Source organism: Pipistrellus kuhlii, unplaced genomic scaffold, assembly GCF_014108245.1.
Source record: "Pipistrellus kuhlii isolate mPipKuh1 unplaced genomic scaffold, mPipKuh1.p scaffold_m20_p_1, whole genome shotgun sequence".
Lineage (NCBI taxonomy): Eukaryota > Metazoa > Chordata > Mammalia > Chiroptera > Vespertilionidae > Pipistrellus > Pipistrellus kuhlii.
Window position 1 is genome coordinate 153282215 of NW_023425404.1, and position 18604 is coordinate 153300818.

At 40.8% G+C, this 18604-nt stretch overlaps 1 protein-coding gene across 1 annotated transcript in view; it reads right to left on the reverse strand.

Moving 5' to 3' along the window:
- The window catches only part of FRAS1 (Fraser extracellular matrix complex subunit 1), a 446031-nt gene that overhangs the window by 204755 nt on the left and 222672 nt on the right, over positions 1-18604 (reverse strand). The window contains exons 15-18 of the mRNA XM_036412793.2: positions 17596-17739; positions 9712-9852; positions 8391-8531; positions 6730-6906 (exon numbers count right to left, since the gene is read on the reverse strand). Coding sequence (XP_036268686.1) covers positions 6730-6906; positions 8391-8531; positions 9712-9852; positions 17596-17739 — 603 coding nt within the window. The remainder of the gene's footprint in view (positions 1-6729; positions 6907-8390; positions 8532-9711; positions 9853-17595; positions 17740-18604) is intronic.

The following is an 18604-nucleotide window of genomic DNA, read 5'->3' on the forward strand; positions in this document are numbered from 1 at the left end:
TCCCCAAAACTGCAGGGTTGAAAGCCTTGCTCCTACAAGATCCATCAGACTATAGAGAATAAAGAAGCAGTCCTTAATGGCTTGCAAAGGCTCATGGAAGTTGTTCCCTAAGCTCAGAACAGAGGCAGCAGTCAGAAACGCCCATCTCCCAGACTTACCCTGAGACATGTGTGCATTTCTTAAAAGCAGTAGCCTGAAGGTCATACTTCTAATTTAACAAGACTATCTGTAATGTCTTCTGAGACCTGGGAGGCAGGCAAACACTGATTCACCCTCTCCCTCTAGCCTGCTCCAGATCACTGGTGTCTCCTCAGAAAGAGCTTATACATATGTCCGATGCCTGACTTCTGCTGCTGCCACCCAAAGGCACACCCTTGATAGCCTGGCTCTGGTGGCCAGCAGGGCTTGGAGTTCTTGGGTTTAACAGGACAGTAGCAAATCAGCTACCCTCCTGGGCTCAGAGGGAGCGAACATAAACATCTCTCGGTGTTCCCCAAAAAGAGCAAGCATAAACACCCATCTCTCAGTGTTCCCCCAAAAGAGGTTTTTACATACTTATAAGCTGCTGCCTGGTGATCCGGCTTTCAATCAGCCTGCATCTAGGGGCTGCCTAGCTTCCTCTCCTTTGGGACACTGACAGGTCTTAGCATACTCTCAACTACCCGCCAATAAGAACAAAGAAAGTAGCTTGGACGATCACAAATGTTTGAGAGACAAGCAAGAGTTATGGCGGCTGAATGATAAGGTTCAGAGAACAAACTAGTGATTGGGACAGGGGTGAGGGAGGGGTGGAGATGGGGTCAGGGAAAATGAGTGAAGGTAGTCCAAAAGTACAAACTTCCAATCATAAGGTACATAAGTCCTGGGGATGTGGGGATGTAATGTACAGCATGGTGACAATAGCTAAAAATACCATATTGTATATGAAAAAGTTGTTTAGAGAATAAATCTTAAAAGTTCTCATCACACCCCTCCCCCCAAAAAAGTGTAACTATAGGTAATGAATATCACCTGAACTTATTGTGGGGATCACTTCCCAATATGTCCTTATATCAAATCATTATGTTGTACACCTTACATTAAAACAATGTCATGTGTCAATTATATTTCAATAAAGTTGAAAAGCTTTAAATATTGCTATCAAATCAGTATAAATTTGTGCAATTTTGCACCATGCATTAACATCGAGCTTAAAAAGGCAATACTAGTTGCTAAAACTTCCCTGACGTTTACCTGACCAATGTGCTGTGAGTATAATGGAAAGGCTGCTGGTGTGGGTGATGGATGGTGGCCACTGGGATGTTGGCAACCTCTGCATTTTTCTTTAAAGCAGTTTCTCCTGACATAATACATTAGAAAACGTGTAAGTTGAATTCATTATCATAGTATAGAGTTCATTTTTAACATAAAGCTTGGAATTTAAAAGTATATCATTTTCAACCTCTTGCTGAACTGTTTGGGAATTGAAAGAATCCATCATTAATTTGTCACAGAATTGAGGCAATTACATGCTAAACTAATCATCCTGATCATGTTCATATCCTTTCCTGGTCACCACTGCCAATTGTGGACATGGTGATTGAACTGCATTGTTAATTAAGATGGCCTGGCCTGAAATTAGGTTGTAAAACTATAGTGTGAAATGAAGAACAAGGTATCTGGGTTTGGAAAGAAAATATTTTGTAAGCAACTATGTCCTCTCTTAGATCCCAGGATCTAAAATTCCCATTGCTAAATTATCCTTTAGTTGGTTCCTTCTAAGCCTCACTTTCTTCATCTATAAAATGGGAGTAAATGTACATTCACAGGATCTCCAATAAACTTGTGGGATTGATAAACTATAAAGGTATATATGTGTGTGTGTGTATGTGTGTGTGTGTGTGTGTGTATGTGTGTGTGTAAATAACTGTAAGACTCTATGCCAAAAGATTAAAAGAGGTTACCTCAAGATAGAATGGACAGAGGTATGCATAGGTATGGTTTACAGATAAAATAAAAATACTTAATTAAATTTGAATTCCAAGTAAACAACAAATAATATTTTGGAATATCTCAGGTAATATTTACAAAATACTTATACTAAAAAAATTATTTTTTTTTATTTTCAAAATACACGTCGTGGAAAAGTAGGTTGATAGCTGTAAGTACATGAAACAGTTTATACTTGTATTATTATTTATTAATTATCATATCCTTTTCCATACCAATAACTATAAACATACTTTTGCCTCCTCCTGCATTTTTATTTCCTAATTCTGTACTTTTATGTGCTAAATCTGGGTAACTTGGTAATAGATTATTTCCTTATCTGTATTTTTTAGAGTTTCAGTGGCATGTATATTTCTGGCAATGAGAAGAAATAACAGTTGAAATAAAAAAACAAAAAACAAAAACAGTTTTCGTTAGAAACATGCCAGAGATAAGTGGTGTGCTTATCTTCTTTCACTAGAGGCCTTCCTTCCTCAAACTCTGGTCACTGGACCAGGAGCAGCAGCCTCACCTGGGAGCAGCACATCACAAATGCAGACACACGCACCCAGACCTAATAAATCTGAGTCACATCTTAACACAATCCTAGGAGACTCAAACCAGAGCCTCCACTCTACAAACTCAACGAAAAGCTATCTTCAAAATAACTGAATCCTTTTTGAGAGAAAAAAAAAAAATTCTCAACAAGAGTGAAAGGAGAATCTGAGACTGAGTTGAGCAATCTGACCTGAAGCCAAGAGTATCAGCGAGAGAGAAGAGGACTCTCAGGGTCAGGAGCCCCAGGTGCTCAGTCTTGTCCATCCCCCATGGCTGCTTTGTGCTCAGGGCTGCAGTCACTAATGCCTCAAACAAGTGACTGGGAGCATGGTGCCCCCGGAGCTGTGCAGTAGAGAGACCCCGGCCTAGTAGTGCCTACAGGCATGGAAAAGTGATGGGGATGGATTTTTTTATGTTGTTTTGGAGAACATGGGATTTTATTGATTTGTAGTTTGTTTTGTTAGGGCAAGAGGGGTGATGTACTTTTTTTCCTTTCAACTTTTTTTCTTTCAACTTGAATTTGTTAATACCAATGAATAATAAGTTAAAATGGGTGAGATTTATTCTAGGTAAGATTATTACAATTTTTCTTTTAATGAATTATAAATGCTTATCTATCTATCTATCTATCTATCTATCTATCTATATATATAAAAGCCCAGCAACCAAATGGCAGAATGACCAGGATGATCTGCCGACCAGTATTTATGATGCACACTGACCTCCAGCAGGCAGATGCTCAACACAGGAGCTGCCCCTGGTGGTCAGTCTGCTCCCACAGTGGAGCGCCACTTGGCTGACCAGGATGAGCAGTGCTCTTATAGTAGGCTGATCCTGCAATCCATGCCTCCCATCAGTGCACAAGTCAGTGCACCAGGCCTCTAGTACTTAATAAACATGAACAAGTTTTGTCAGTCACCAAATGCCTCCAAATTATCTCACAATTAGTAATGGACTCCCCTTTGTCCTAGCACATCCAGCCACATGCTGGAAAACTAGAGATCACATGAAAAAGAAGCAGGATGTCAAAGCCCATCTTCTGAGGTATCCAAGTTTCAGAGAATGAGCCAAAGACACAGGACCAACAGGTGGCTGTCTGTCCCCATCTTGCCAGAGCAACTCCACCTCAGAGGCCATCTCAATTCCGTCCCTCCTTCCCCCATTACCCTGTGTGGGCATCAGAGCATAGACTGCTAACCAAGTGTGAGCCATGGATTTTGTTGCTGCTCTTGTTATTCATTTATTTCTTTATTATCCATTTCTCTCACCAGAATATAAATTCCATGAGAACAGGATTTTCATCTGACTCATTCACGAGTGTATCCCAGAACCTAGAAAATGCCCAGCACCCATAAGGCACTCTGTAAATATTTGTAGAAGAAATAAATAAAGATGTCCTATAGCTAGGAATACCCAATGTTCTCTCTGATCACTGCTTGTTAATTTTATATTTTTTCATTCATTAATCAATGACTTGGAGTTTAGTCTAATATCTTGAATACATTTTTGCTTCATTTTTCAATAGGTAATGCCTGCTTTTGTCTTGTAGCTCAGAAAGAAACTTTTATAATAATAACTCTGATACCATATCAAAGGCTAAGTAACTTGCTTCTCACCCTTATTAGTTGCAGTTATATTCTGATCACCCCATGCTGCAGTCTCAGAAAAAGGAAGAGGAAGAGTTCCGGAAACAGTTGTTTTTCTCTTCTTTATAGAAAAGCACTCGAGATCAAAGGCACTGTAAAATAAAATCTTAATGGCAAACACACACACACACACACACACACACACACACACACACACACAGCCTTTCTAAACGTTCTGCAAAGAGGCAAGGACATTTCTGGGACTGTGTGAGGAGAGTCCCTTGCAATCTCTTAGCACTCCCAGGGCCTGATTTCACAGACACACTCCGGCAGAATGGAAAATGGAACAGATTTGGGGAAGGCAGAACAGTTTCCAAAGATACAGGATGAGTGACAGGAAGTACATCAATCAACACTCAGGCAGGATTCGAAACAATTGGTGTTTGCACTCAGTTTCCCAATGAAATCTTAGGCAACTCAATTAACCTCTTTCTGCCACATTCTCATCACTTATAAATTGAGTACAACAATCTATCTATCTAGCGGAGATTGCACAGGGATTTGGTAATAAATGAGAGTAGACGGCTCTATGTGTGACACCTAATAATATTATATTAACTAGCATGAAATCACGGGGCTACAAGGACTCAAGAGGTCAACCTAATCCTTTCACTCAGGACCACAATGAAGCCATTCCAGAGGGATTAGATCTAATCCTCTTTTTAAAAAAGTGTCTGTATAAAGAAATTCCCAGAAAACACCCCTTTGTCAATGTATAATGATTCAATCCTGCACCCTCAGCACTCAGTGCTTCTGCCCTTCAGCCACCAACACAGTAGCATCCTGGTTTAGAGCACGGGAATTGGAGACAGGCAGACTTATGTCCCACTAGACTCAGCTCTGTGCTGCCTACATAACTTTGAGCAAGTTACAGCCTTAACTTCCTCAAGCCTTCGTTACTTCTCTAGTTGTATCACTGACCCCATTAGGCTGGCATCAGGACAAGTGAGTAAACAAGTATGGCATGTTTCACAGTGCCTGGCTCATGATTTGTGTACCAAATCACCAGTAACATGATTTTCTGGCAGAATAACCCTAGTCCCTATAATTTTTATTTGCAGCATAACTTAAGACCTTAATCATTTCATTTTTATGACAGTGCTTAAAACTGTAGAAAGAAGCTAACTGTGCGAAGCAGCTTGGGGAGATTTCTTCTCCATTGCTCCTGGGATGCAAGGGGAAGGCTGTGTGACTTGCTTTGGAAGGCGTTGGCTCTCTCGGCAGCAACGAAGATCCTCCTGTTTCTCAAGTGCCGTGGAAACAGAGCCAGGGGAGCTAAGGGACCACAGGGAATTTGGGCAATGTATACATGGGCAGTAACCCGGATATCCAGAAAGTAGTAACCTTTCCCCCAATTGTTAGATATCAATGTAAACACCCTGGGGTCCTGATGCTTCCCAGGGAGCAGAAAGTTACCCCTACAGCGTTCCTGAACACCTGAGTATATGGCTGAGGTTTACACCATTTGAGCATGGGGCTTTACCAGTTTACCAAGCGCTTTCATACTCCTAACCTCCTCCAGCCCTGGTAAAAAGCCAGTATGAAAGGAAATTATCCCTCTTGTAATGCAGTGAATGCCAAGGCTCATGGAGCTTAAGTGTCTTGCCTGGGGTCTCTATATTCCAATCTGCATACTTCCTACTCTGACTGTGACTCACTGCATCCAAGATCTTTTAGCCTAACCTTGAAATCCAGCATTGCCATGTGAGAGTGCATTCCAATGTGAAAGGGAAGACACTGTAATAAATGGGCCTGTAGGATACAAAATTGCATCTGCAGCATGTTTAGAGTTATGTTGCAAAAATAAAAACTCGAAGCAATGCAGAGGAAAAAAACCATCATGTATATTACAGCAAAATAGTAAAGGCAAGTGGGCTTAGGTGGAAGGTGATGGGAAGATTATTTTTATATATTTTTTTACACTCAAAAATTTATTTAATGATACACATGTTATGCTTACAATGGGAAATATGAGTAATAAAATTTTTTCAGGTAGCTTGAGAGTCAAATAATTCTCCAACAGTAAGGCAGATTCTTGTATATATACCCTTTTTCTCCTCAACCACTCATAGTTGACCTAGCTATTAAGTCAAATTATTCAGGATGACATCAATTTCCTATATATATGCCAAATTTAGAAATGACAGGAATCATTTCTAAATTTTGACAGAAGTCCAGATTTTGCCCTGAAGGAACAAATTCATATTCTGAGCAGCAAATTAGAAGAAATAATAAACAGAATTCTACATGAGCACTGAGTCTTTCTTAGCTCCTCATAATGGCCTCTGAAAGAATTCCTGTCTGGAGCTTCTGAGTGTAACTTTGGGGACAGTGTTGGGTAAAAGGAACAGCGCCTTCAGATCACCTATTCCTCACAAGGGAAGGAGCACATCAGCGGGGTCCTCTTTGGCATGTCCGTCTTCTGCTTCATCCACGAGCATCCCTAACCAGACTTATATGAAAACACAGACCTTCCTGGCTGTGGCTTCACCTCACGGGCTCTCTGAAGTAGTAAGGCCAGAAGGTCCTAACATTTTCTCAAATCACGATCACTCACCTTCACACAGCCCAGTGTTCTCCAGGTAAAACTGGGCTCTACAGGGAGACAGACACTCGCCCGAGCTGATGTTCACACCAGACGGCTGCTCGGCTTGCAGTCCTTCCTCCGGCTTCTTGCACTGGGTACAGTGAGAGCGCTCTGGACCCACACAAGTCAGACAAGAGGAATGACAGGCTGCCAACAAGAAGAGAACGCAGAAAACAATCCCAGGGTCATATATAGGTTGCAACCAATGTGGAGCTATCATTAAATCAAAACCATTCTAAGAGAAGTTCATCAGATACATCCCTCCAGAACATTGTTTTTCTAGTGTGCTATACCAAAGCACAAGGTAATAATAATAAGACTTGTGAAGGGCAAAATGAGGGTGAGGCTAACTAGTCATATCTCTCAGGTCCCATAAGAGCTGCCTAGCTAGATTTAAAAAGAACAACAACAACCAAACACAACACAAAAATAACAGCAAAATGGACTATATTGGCTTGGTTCTCCAGAGAAACACATTCACTGAATGGCGATTTAACATTATGTCTTCAGCTTTTATTGAAGATTTTTAAGAAGCATTCACAAAAAGGCTATTGCTGTGTTTTTCGCAAACACGGTCATTGTGATATTGTCCATTATGTTATTCATCACCCAGTATATCGGGAGTCCAGGCAACAAATTCCCTTTAGAATTTATGAGAGGAAAGGCTGCTCTTCTAAACAAGGAAGAGGCCTCTTTGGAGCAGCCACAATAATTTCATAATCCATCACAGCTCCTTGTTTTCCCTGGCTACCGGTGGAAATCAGAGCCAAATGGAGTACACGAGTTCTCTCAGGCCCGCGTTTTATACAATTAGCTTGCCTGTTCTTTAAAAGACTCGCTGCATTTTCCTTTTCATAATATTTATTGCAGCTGCCTGTTTTAAAAACGTTTTTCTTGTAACTATGCTGAAGCTCTTTTCTAAGATGCCCTGTGCATAAATAAATATAAGTTAATTTCACTTGAAGCGTTTGCTCCCAATGCTCTAGCTCTAAAAAGCTGAAATGATGCTGCCTTCCAAAGCAGCCCAAAGCCTTTCTTGGCAAACAGCTATTTCAGATTTTCCATTTTCCTCAGCCCACAGGCATCGCTGGTGACGCTCAGTGTGCTCGGCAGTATCATTAACAAAAAGAGCTTCTTCGGGGAAAAACAAAATGAAGACTAAGAAAGACATTAGCAATGCTAGAAGAATAGAAAAGGGAGGAAAATGAGAGTGGTTCTAATGTATGGCAAAGGAAATGGCATTCCTCTGAAGAATGGCCAAAAAAAGTCATGAACTTGTGGGTGTATTCACAGATATTTAAATGTAATTTTTCAGATGATCTCTTGGTAAGAAAAAAAGCATATACTGTATGTATTGCCAATAAGATATACCAGAGGAAAAGCTGAACTGAAAAGTAACTCAGGTCCTGGCCAGGTAGTTCAGTTGGTTAGAGCCCTGGATTTGTGTGTAAAATTCCCAGTCAGGGCACATATAAAAATCAACCAGTGAATGCGTGAGTAAGTGGAACAACAAATCAATGTTTCTCTCTCCCTTTCTCTCTCTAAAATTAATCAATAAAAATTATAGTAACTTAAATCTATGTCCTTATGATGAGAAAGTCTCTTAAGAATACGGCTAACACCAATGATACCTTTGCAGATCCCGTGGTCAGGGTAGAAGCCCTCTCCACAGTTGGGCAGACAGTGGCCTTGGCGCAGAGCCCGGGAGTGGATGCAGGCTGTACAGTGAGAGGCCCTGGGTCCAGAGCAGCTGGCACACGAGTTATGACATACTGAGGAAGAGAGTGAGAGATGAACACAAAGGGACCCAAGTGACTAAAAGCCCACTTCTTGGCTGGGTTCCATACATGCTGGGAAGCCCTCTCCTCCATCACTCTCAATCTCTTTTCAGCTCTCACACCAAATCAAAAGAAAAGATGTGTGAGGGGGTAATTATATCTCTAGAACTGCCCACATTGCCCAATTATCCACTTTTACCCATGTTATATATACTTATATCTATTACTTATTACTAGTTATCCTTCATTTAGTATTTGTATTAAGTGTTTTAGACACATTACACTTTTAATCTTCACAGAAATATTATGATAGGCATTATTAACATCATTTTGAAGATGAAGAAACTGGTCTTGGGAAGTTAAAAATTTTATCTATGGTCACAGAAGTAATCACGTCTGGATTTTAGCCCTGGGTCTGTCTGAATCTAAAATTGCCCACCTGAATAGGGGCGAGTATAAAGTTCAGAGGCTTGAGTATTGGGAGAAGTGGAATTTTGACTGTCAAGTCCCTGAATTTATTTATGTCCTTCACCAAGCCTGAGTATTTCCAGGCCTGGTTGGCTTACACACTGAGAGAAGTTGGACTAAATGATTATTTAAGGTACTTTCAACTCGGATATTCTGAGACCCTAAGTAAGAATTACATTTAAGAATCTGCCCACTGCCTATGACAAGGTCAGGCACACACACCTCTTCTTGGGTCCTGGGTGGTGGGCAAAACATAGGTCTACAGTTGTGAGTATGCAAAACACAGAGTTTATTATTGTACTATTATTTATGTATTAATTATTATATTATCATTTATTATTAACCTACTTTTTATCACCCTGTAGTATTTATAAATGCCATCTAAGGAATGATTCTGTCATACCTCTGATCTAAGTTGGTGATGGTTTACAAGTAACAAGAACTCTATGAAGGTCTTAAAGATCTTAGCATTTCAGAAAGACCAAATGATCTCTAATGGTGATATATATATATTCTTTATTTAATCACTCTAGTATCTCAGCATCCACCCATGTCTCCCATTCCCATACCACATGCATATAGATTCTCTAATGAAAAAGCTATTCCCTTTGACATTTTCCCATCAGGCACATAGTTTCCCAAGTGAGCAGCATGCAGCCCCCAGTCCAGTCAATGGTGATCATGATGATGACGGCCCTTGTCTTACCTTTGCATCTGCCAGTGGCATCAGCATAGTATCCAGCAGGACACTCAGAAATGCACTTGCCATCATGCAACAGTGCCTTCTCCGCACAGGTAAGGCATCTGGGACTATTGGGGCCACAACTTTCACAGGATTGGTCACAAGCTAAGGGAGAGGAAAACCCATCAGAGAAAGTCAATAGTGAGCCAATGGAGCAGAAAAGTCTATTCATTATAATGTCCACAGTCGGTATCGACATAGTAATCTCATTCTCTGACTGCTCAACTGAGTTCTGTTTCCTTGATTCCAATATTTCAAAGGACCTGCACTTTCTGCCTTCACAGTTGAAGAACCAAAGAATTATTCATTAGACTAAGCATAACAAATACTCTGGGGCATTCCACCCCCCTCCAGTATATCCAATTTAATATAGGATTTAAAGTTAAAGTGGCCTCAGAGATAGAGTTGCCAGATTTAGCACATAAAAATACCAAATGCCCAGTTAAATTTGAACTTCAGATAAATAATGAATAGTTAGTTTAAGTTTGTCCCAAATATTTCATCTTTTATCTGGCAACCCTAGTTGGGGAGAGAATTCAGAAACTCGGAGTTCTACTAAGCAAGGTCATACTATAAAAATGTTAAGTTGTTGAACTCTCCCAATCTTCAGGATCTACTCATTCACGTATACATTCATTTAGTTCATAAAACAATTGTTATGCTCTGTGTGTCAGGTACTATTCCAGGTGGTAGAGATACAAAAATCAAATCAAATTGGTCTTTGTTTGAAGAGTCTTATAAAGGAAGATAGATAATCAATATGAGAAATACTACAGATATTACTCAGATCAGTTTGTATAGGTACAAGAAAAATTCCTCAAAATATCTGTGTGATATAGGAGATATAAAAGGTCAGGAAAGGATTTGTATAAGAGCAATCCTTGAATATTGTCTTGGGCAGTGTGTCAGCATGTGCTTAGCTAATGAGAATAGCTTCAGCAGCAAGGCAAGGGAAGGTCCAGGGCCTGGCAAAAGTTTGGGATGCCCAGGAAAAGAGCAGCTCCATTTGGCTAGAAACGTGGACCGGGCCAGACTATATAAACTAGTATGCCAGACTCTACCATATAGATTCTCATCTTTATGAAGGAAGGCAGCAAGAGCCCTTGCCAAATTTTAATTACAATAGAAACATTGTCATGTTGGGTATAAGAAAGATTACTTTGGCTTCAGTTTGGAGGGTAGTTTGGAGAGGTGAAAAAGGAGAGTTGGGGGTCTAGCAGGAAGACCATGGCTATGCTCACAGAACAAGACAATCAGGGATTGAATCAAGGCTGTGGAGAAGATGGTAGATTGGAGACCTGTGTAGGAGAAAGTGTCTCAGATGCGTTCCAGGGGAATGGCTTGGGGGATCAGTGATGCCCCTCACGGAATGCAAGAAGGAGAATGGCCGTAAGGATTCTCACGGGCTGTTTTGGATTGGTGCAGTCCAGGAAACAGCCGATTTATAGTTCTGGAGCTTTGGGGGAGACGTGGGGTCATCACATACAGGTGGTTGTTGAAATCAGAAGTTAGTTGATTTATTCAGGAAAAGCATAAAGGATAAGGCAGCAGTAGTCAGGGATCTGAGAGCGCCAACATTTAACGTAAAAAAAAAAACTAGCAAATGTGACCAAGAAGAAATGACACAAAGGTAGAAGAGAAAATAGGCGTGTGACAGCTGAGAAGCTGAGGGGGAAAATGTTTCAAGAAGGGGTGATTAAAGTGCAGAAAGGACAAATAAAATCTGAACATGGCTCACTACATGAAGACATTGAGATATGGGTAACCTGTACCACTACTGTTTAAGTGGAGTCATTAGAATGAAAGTGAAGGCCATGATTATTAACTGTTCCCTTAAAGGCTCCTGGCTGTGAATGGATGGGGACTGAGAGAGAAATAATTAAAAGGGAAAGAGGATGTTTTATCTCTCTGATATTGTAAAAGTTCAAGGCAAGCATAGACCCCAGGAAAGGTTTTTGAAAGAGAATAGTTTAAATAATTCTTCAAAGAATGCCAAGGAGGAAAGGGGGCTGTACATTCAAAAGTACAGAAGGAGAGATTAGCCTTGGACAGTCCAGAAGAAGCCTTCTTTCCTGAAAGCAAAAGAAGGCAGGTGAGGGTGAATGCACCGGCAGGTAAGTCTGGGACTCGTCTACTCTATACCCATTGCTTAAATACTTTAAAAACAAAACAGACCTTCTCACTATTAGAGAATCGACGCTGAGATCTATTCTATCTGTTCTTTTCATCCACCTACACCATGCTAACTTCCTGAAAAATAATTTAAGACCTAGGGAAATAAGATGCGAATAATAGGGCCAAATGTTCCATCCTGCATCCTGGAGGATTCAGCATCTTTCCAGAAGCAACTGTGTAAGGCAAGATAATATTCAGTAAATGGTCAAAGACAATGATCTCTATACCAAAGAAAAAGAAAATCATCCCCTCAACTCATACCTGGAACAAAGAAGTAAAAATAAATCTGAAAGCACCTTTCCACCCAGCCTCCATAAAAATCTCCACAGTTTCTAACTCTGGAACTGACATCTCAACAGAACAGAACAATCTTTAAGCTAAGTGGATTTCCTCAGAAATAAATAGTAGCAGAAAAAAAATTTTTTTAATGTAGAATTGACCAACAATAAAAAACAATGTAAGTCAAACATTTTTTTAAATAAATATATTTTATTGATTTCTTACAGAGAGGAAGAGAGAGGGATAGAGTCAGAAACATCGATGAGAGAGACATCATCGATCAGCTGCCTCTTGCACGCCCCCCACTGGGGATGTGCCCGCAACTAAGGTACATGCCCTTGGCCGGAATCGAACCCAGGACCTCTCAGTCCGCAAGTCGACGCTCTCTCCACTGAGCCAAACCGGTTCCAGCAGTCAAACATTTTTAACACCCATCTAATGTAATACTTAGAGTATAATTTGTAAATTTAAGTAAAATTACTAGGAAGATGTGATTTCTTCCCAAACTAGTCTATAACTTCAACTTAGTATTAATAAAAATTTCAGCTGTATTTTATTAGGAATTTAATAAACATGTTCTAAAACCCAGAATAACTAAGTCAACCTTGAAACTGAAGAGACAAGAAAGGGAAAGTTTACCCAATCACATATTAAGACATACTGAAAGCAACAAAAATTAATGAAAACATAAAACAAAACAATGTGATCCCATACAGGACAGAAATCTAGACTTCTGGAATAGCTCAAAGACAGACCTATGTGCACACAGAAATTTAATATACAATAAAGATCAATGGAGATGGTTAGATTGAATTATTAGATGATCTTGAGAAAACTGGATCATAAAATGAAGAAAAATAAAACTGGATCCCTACTTAAACCCATATCCATAAGTGGACTCCAAGTGGTTCAAAAAAGTAAGTTAAGATAAAACTGCCCCATTAATAGGAGAAAATGTAGAATAATTTCTTTGTGAACTTGAGCAGGAAAAAAAAGATAATTCAAGTTCAAAATGGGCAGAATTTTTTTTAAAAATTCAAAATCAAAATCTTAAAGTAAAAAATGATGAATTAAAATTTTCTGTTCAACAAAGGGCACCATAGTAACAGCTAAAAGGTACAAAATTGGTGAATATTTGCATATTTGAGACTGATAAGAGTTAATACCTGTAACAAACAAATAATTCCATAAAATCAATAACCAAAAGGCAGAAAGGCCCTCCATGAAACAATGGGGAAAACATCATACAATACAATTTATAGAAGAGGAAACACAAAAGTCCAAAAGGAGTTGAAGATATTTTCAAGCTCATTAATAATCCAATTAAAATGGGATGTCCCTATATATCTATTAACCAGAGGAAAATCCAAAGCTTGATAATGCCAAGTGGTGGCAAGGATATGGCAATGGGAGATCTCATGCTTTGGGTTATAGATGGTGGAGAGCTTCCTGGCACTATTTAGTCATAGAGAATATGCAGATTCAAGAAGTAATAGTGTCAACAATAAAATAAAGTTATATTTTTATATAATGTTATAATTATTAGAAACCAACAATTCTACTCCTGGGTTAGCCATTCCAGATAACCTCCCACACAGTTCATGAAGCGACATTTTTGCAGCTATTTCCTAGTGCTCTCTATTGATGGCACTTAGATGGAAGAAACCCAGGGAGGCCGTCACTAGGGTAGATGCATGAGCTATGGGGATAGAGACGAGGGAGGACTATGCAGCAGCAAGAAGCAAAGGGCTAGATGATATAGTAACATGGATGAATCTTAAAAACATAATGCTGAGAAAAAAAGAACAACATGACTTCCATAATATGATATTATTAAATATACATACACACACAGTTACTCTTTGGGGTATCAATTCTCCCCAGGCGGTCAAAATCCACATGCAGTGTTTGACTCTTCCAAAATTTAACTACCCTAAGTACCTGTGGGGAATTGGTTTCAGGGCCTTCACAAACACCAAAATCTGCAAATGCTCAGGTTCCCTATACACACTAGCAAGGATCAATGTGACACTTATTCCTCAGCAACCCAACCATGAGTTGAAAACAGTACAGGTATTTATTGAAAAAAATCCGCATATAAGTGGACTCACACAGTTCAAGCCTGTGTTGTTTGAGGGTCAACTGTACTCAAAAGGAAATTTTCCCTTCCTTGTCTTTTTTATATAAAAACAAAAAGATTAAAAAATAAAATAAAATAGTTGTCCAGGTAAAGAAGGGAAATGAGAATAGAAGGGGAAAATGGCAGAAAAATGGAGAGAACAGTTAACAGAAACCTCTGAACTTGCTTTAATTTATGTTAGCTAGAGTCATGAAAGCCTTCTTAATAACACAAGTATTTAAATTACTAAAGAATGAGGAGGTTTGTCCTTTGAGTTTCCCTACCCTTTATATCTAATATTTGTAAAACTCAAAGCATGTACCACAGATGAACGTGGTTACTGTAAGTTTTTTCAACCAGAGCATACCACCGATCATAACAAGTTATTCTGGATTTTTTCAGCACTTGACCTTGAGATTGCTACAGATAGGAGCTGCTTGGTTATAAATTATTAAACCAACACCAGCAGTCTTTATCTTGAATAGCACTAATCTGAATTGGAAATGAGTCAGCATTATCAGCATCAGACATCATAATTAACATTCTGATACCAATCAGTGACTTGGTTCACCGCTGTTCAGGAAATATTATTTGAACATTTCTGAAAGCACTTGATGAAAACTTAGAAAATTCTAAAAAGTGTAAATTCTAATCTTGTCTATCAAAGGGCACGTTGGTGAATACCAGTTGCTTTATGGAGTCTTGCATGTGCTAAGCCAGTGGTTGGCAAACTTATTAGTCAACAGAGCCAAATATCAACAGTACAATGATTGAGATTTCTTTGGAGAGCCAGATTTTTTAAACTTAAACTTCTTCTAACGCCACTTCTTCAAAATAGACCTGCCCAGGCCATCGTATTTTGTGGAAGAGCCACACTCAAGAGGCCAAAGAGCCGCAGGTAGCTCGCAAACAGTAGTTTGCTGACCACAGTGCTAAGCAACAGAGCAGGTGTTCCACTGATTACTTGTTGATCAACTGATTGGTTGGCTAACTGTCAGAAATGGCCCATCTTCTGTTTGGAAGTTTTTTTCCTGGTGCTTTGTTTCAAAATGTATAAAGATAGTACTTCAGATGTATACTCTTTTCCTCAACTATCTGTTAAGCAGTCTTGTTTACAATATATTCAGTGTTGAGAGTATTACAGATGCCCCCCCTTCCTTTCCCCCATTGTCCCCCTTCACCTGGTTCCCACCCCATCCCAGTCCTTCTCCACACTACTGTCTGTCCCCAAGGAACTCCAGTGTTTTTCACCCAACCTCGGAGCCTGTGTGTATGCTGAACCTCTTCGCCTCCAGGTGCACACTAACCATCTCTCCTTTTAAATGCACACTTCCCAGCAAAAGCTGATTCTCAATCCAGACAATACCTTCTCAGTAACTGGATACTGTCATGGCTCCTGTCAGTGACAGGAGACAGCTCCTTTGGGACTTGGGTAAACACCGTTAGGCCTTTGGATTAGTGCAAATTTGACACCCGCTGACCTTTAGATGTATTCTGGCTTAATTGAGAAGGAAAGTGATGCTGGCAGAAAAAGTTGGAAATGCTTATGAATGGCAGCCTGGCCTTTCCTTCCTTTTCGCTCCCAAATCCACACCTTGGCCACCTATGACTCCTCCAAATCAAGTGAGATTTTTCACGCTAGTGATGCTGAGGAATGTCTGCACAGCTTTAAGCAAGCAGCTGCTAAGGCTAGTGGATTTGTCAGCTCCCAAAGATCATCTCATCCTTTGCTACTGGCCTTCCTATTGGTGTGCCCAAAGCAAATGCCATCACTCACTGTCAGGTGGCTACCTGTCTATTTGTTAATGCCTACAGGGCAGGGGAATGATCTGAAGATGGACAGGAGGGCAGGAGGAAGGAGGAGAAGAGAAAGAGGGGAGAGGAAAATAGAAAAAGAAGAGAGGGGAAAACAGGCAGAGGTGTGTATGGTAGGTCACACTGTAGTGAGCAGCAGACTGGTGAAGAGGCAGTTAACACCTAGAGCCAGAGACCAAGGCTCCTGCCCAACGCTACCCCTTACGAGCTATGTTTTTCATCAGGAAAATGAGCATGATGATAATAACTATCTTATAAAATTGTTGTGAGGATTAAACATCAAACACTTACATAGCACTTACTCTGTGCTGGTCACTGTGCTAAATGCAATGCTATTAACTCATTCCTCTCAACAGCCTTCCGAGGTGGGTGTGTATTAATTTCCCATGCTGCCTTAACAAATTGCCACCAACTCAGTGGTTTAAAATAACACAAATTCATAATCACTCTAGAGATCAGAAGTCCTAAAATCAATATGTTTGCAGAGCTGCATTCCTTCTGGAAGTCCTGAGGGTGTGTGTGTGCAAGGGGTGTGTGTGTGTGTGTGTGTGTGTGTGTGTGTCATTTCCTATCTTTTTCCAGGTTCTGGAGGCTGCCTGGCAGCTCATGAGCCCCTTCCTGGCATCTCTCTAACCCCTGCTTTCATCTCCCATCTTCTTTTCAAGCCTCCCTCCTGTAAGGATCCTTGTGATGACACTGGCCCAGGCAGGTTAATCCAGGATAATCTCACAACTCAAGATCCTTAACTTAATCATACCTCCCAACCCCTTCTGCCCTTTAAGGCGGCATAATCACAAGTTTCGGTGATTAGGATGTAGACATCTTTGAGGGGCCATTATTCTGTCTACCCCAGGTGCTGTATTATCCCCATCTGGCAAACTGCACATGAAGAGATTATGTAACTTGCCCAAGGTCACAGTTTTCCCACCGTACTTTCCTGCTTTTTAGTGGGTGCATGTTTATAACGTACTTGGGACAGTGACAGGCACAAGGATACAGGAAGCCGGGTTAACGCTTACTGTTGTGCAGTGGTATTAAAGGTAGACTAAATAAGAACTGCTTTAGTTCTAAGTCAATGGCACCAAATAACAAAGGCAGGTCTGCCCTTGGCTGGCCTGAAAGTTTCCTTGTCTCCATGTATACTTGGAAGGCCGTCTGAGAATTAGAGGAAGGAAGCCCTGCTCCTAAACCTACAGCTGTGGGTCTGGACCAAGCTGCCCAGTCCTCACTGTCTTTATCTGCAGAAGAAGCTAAACACCCTGAGGGGGAGGGGAGATATTAAAGGAGATCCCCCCCGCTAAGTACAAAAACCCCCCACATGTTTTCTAAACTATTAAAGCACCAGCAATGTCAGCATATTGCATATTCATTGAGTAAAAGAAGCATTAGTTACTGGTGCTATGATTTGAATTAGACGTGGGACCGCTGGGAGAGGGAAAGATGCAGAATGTGGTACCTACCACTGCAGGTGCCCTGCTTGTTGTAAAACCCAGGGCCACAGCTGCTCACACAGGCGCCCTCTCTCAGCACGCGGAGCGGGTCCCTGCAGGCCAGGCATTGTTTCTCCGCGGGACCCCAGCAGGCCTCACAGGACTCGTGGCAGGCTGCAGGCAAACAGCAGAGTCAGTGAACAAGCCATAGGAGAAAGGACTGGTCAGTTTCTCCTGGAAAAGTTCTGAAATTTAGTATGAGGAGGATGTTGGCCCCTTCATCCCTAAATCACTCTGCACATGTGTACACCCCAGAAGACACCCACCCCCCCCAAAAAAAAAATGATTTCTCTTGGCCAGAACTACAATTCCAATAAATCACTGCTGAAAAAAAAAATTGAAATAAGAAATCAGGAGCTTTTGAGAAATGGAAATCACAGGGAAGGAGACCATAATGTTCTAGACGAAGATGGACTGTCTGACTAGATCAGACGGTGCACTGTCATGTTGCCTTTGCAGCCACACAGCAAAGTGAAAGCCACGCAGCTGAAGACACTTCTGTCTCCAGTGCCACCTACAATCAGCTAAGGAAGGATGCCATGTCCTTCAGTTCTTTATTAGACCCTTGAAGGACCTAGTATCGCTTGACCATGTGGCTTTTCCCCTCCCTTTCCATCTCCTCTCTCTCCATCCCTCAGCACACCTTCCCCTGCTCTCCCTCACAACTCCTTCAATCTCCCCCAGTTTCTGGTTACCCCCAGTAGCATGGGCTCTCAGCATGCCCCCTGAGGATTCACAGAGCCTGCTTTTTCCTTACACTTTAGGTTTTTAACTATATGTTGTTCCCTGACCTGTGTTGTTTGTCCTTTAAGACTCCAAAATATTCACCTCTCCCAGCATTTAATTTTTTATTACTCTTTCGGCTTGCTCTTCGCTTTAGAGAGGCCTATTCTAGACTGAGTATATTCAGACGTAACTCTCTGTATGGCCAACCCCACCTTTGCTTTTGTTATGCATTCTAATTTTCAAAATGTTTGCT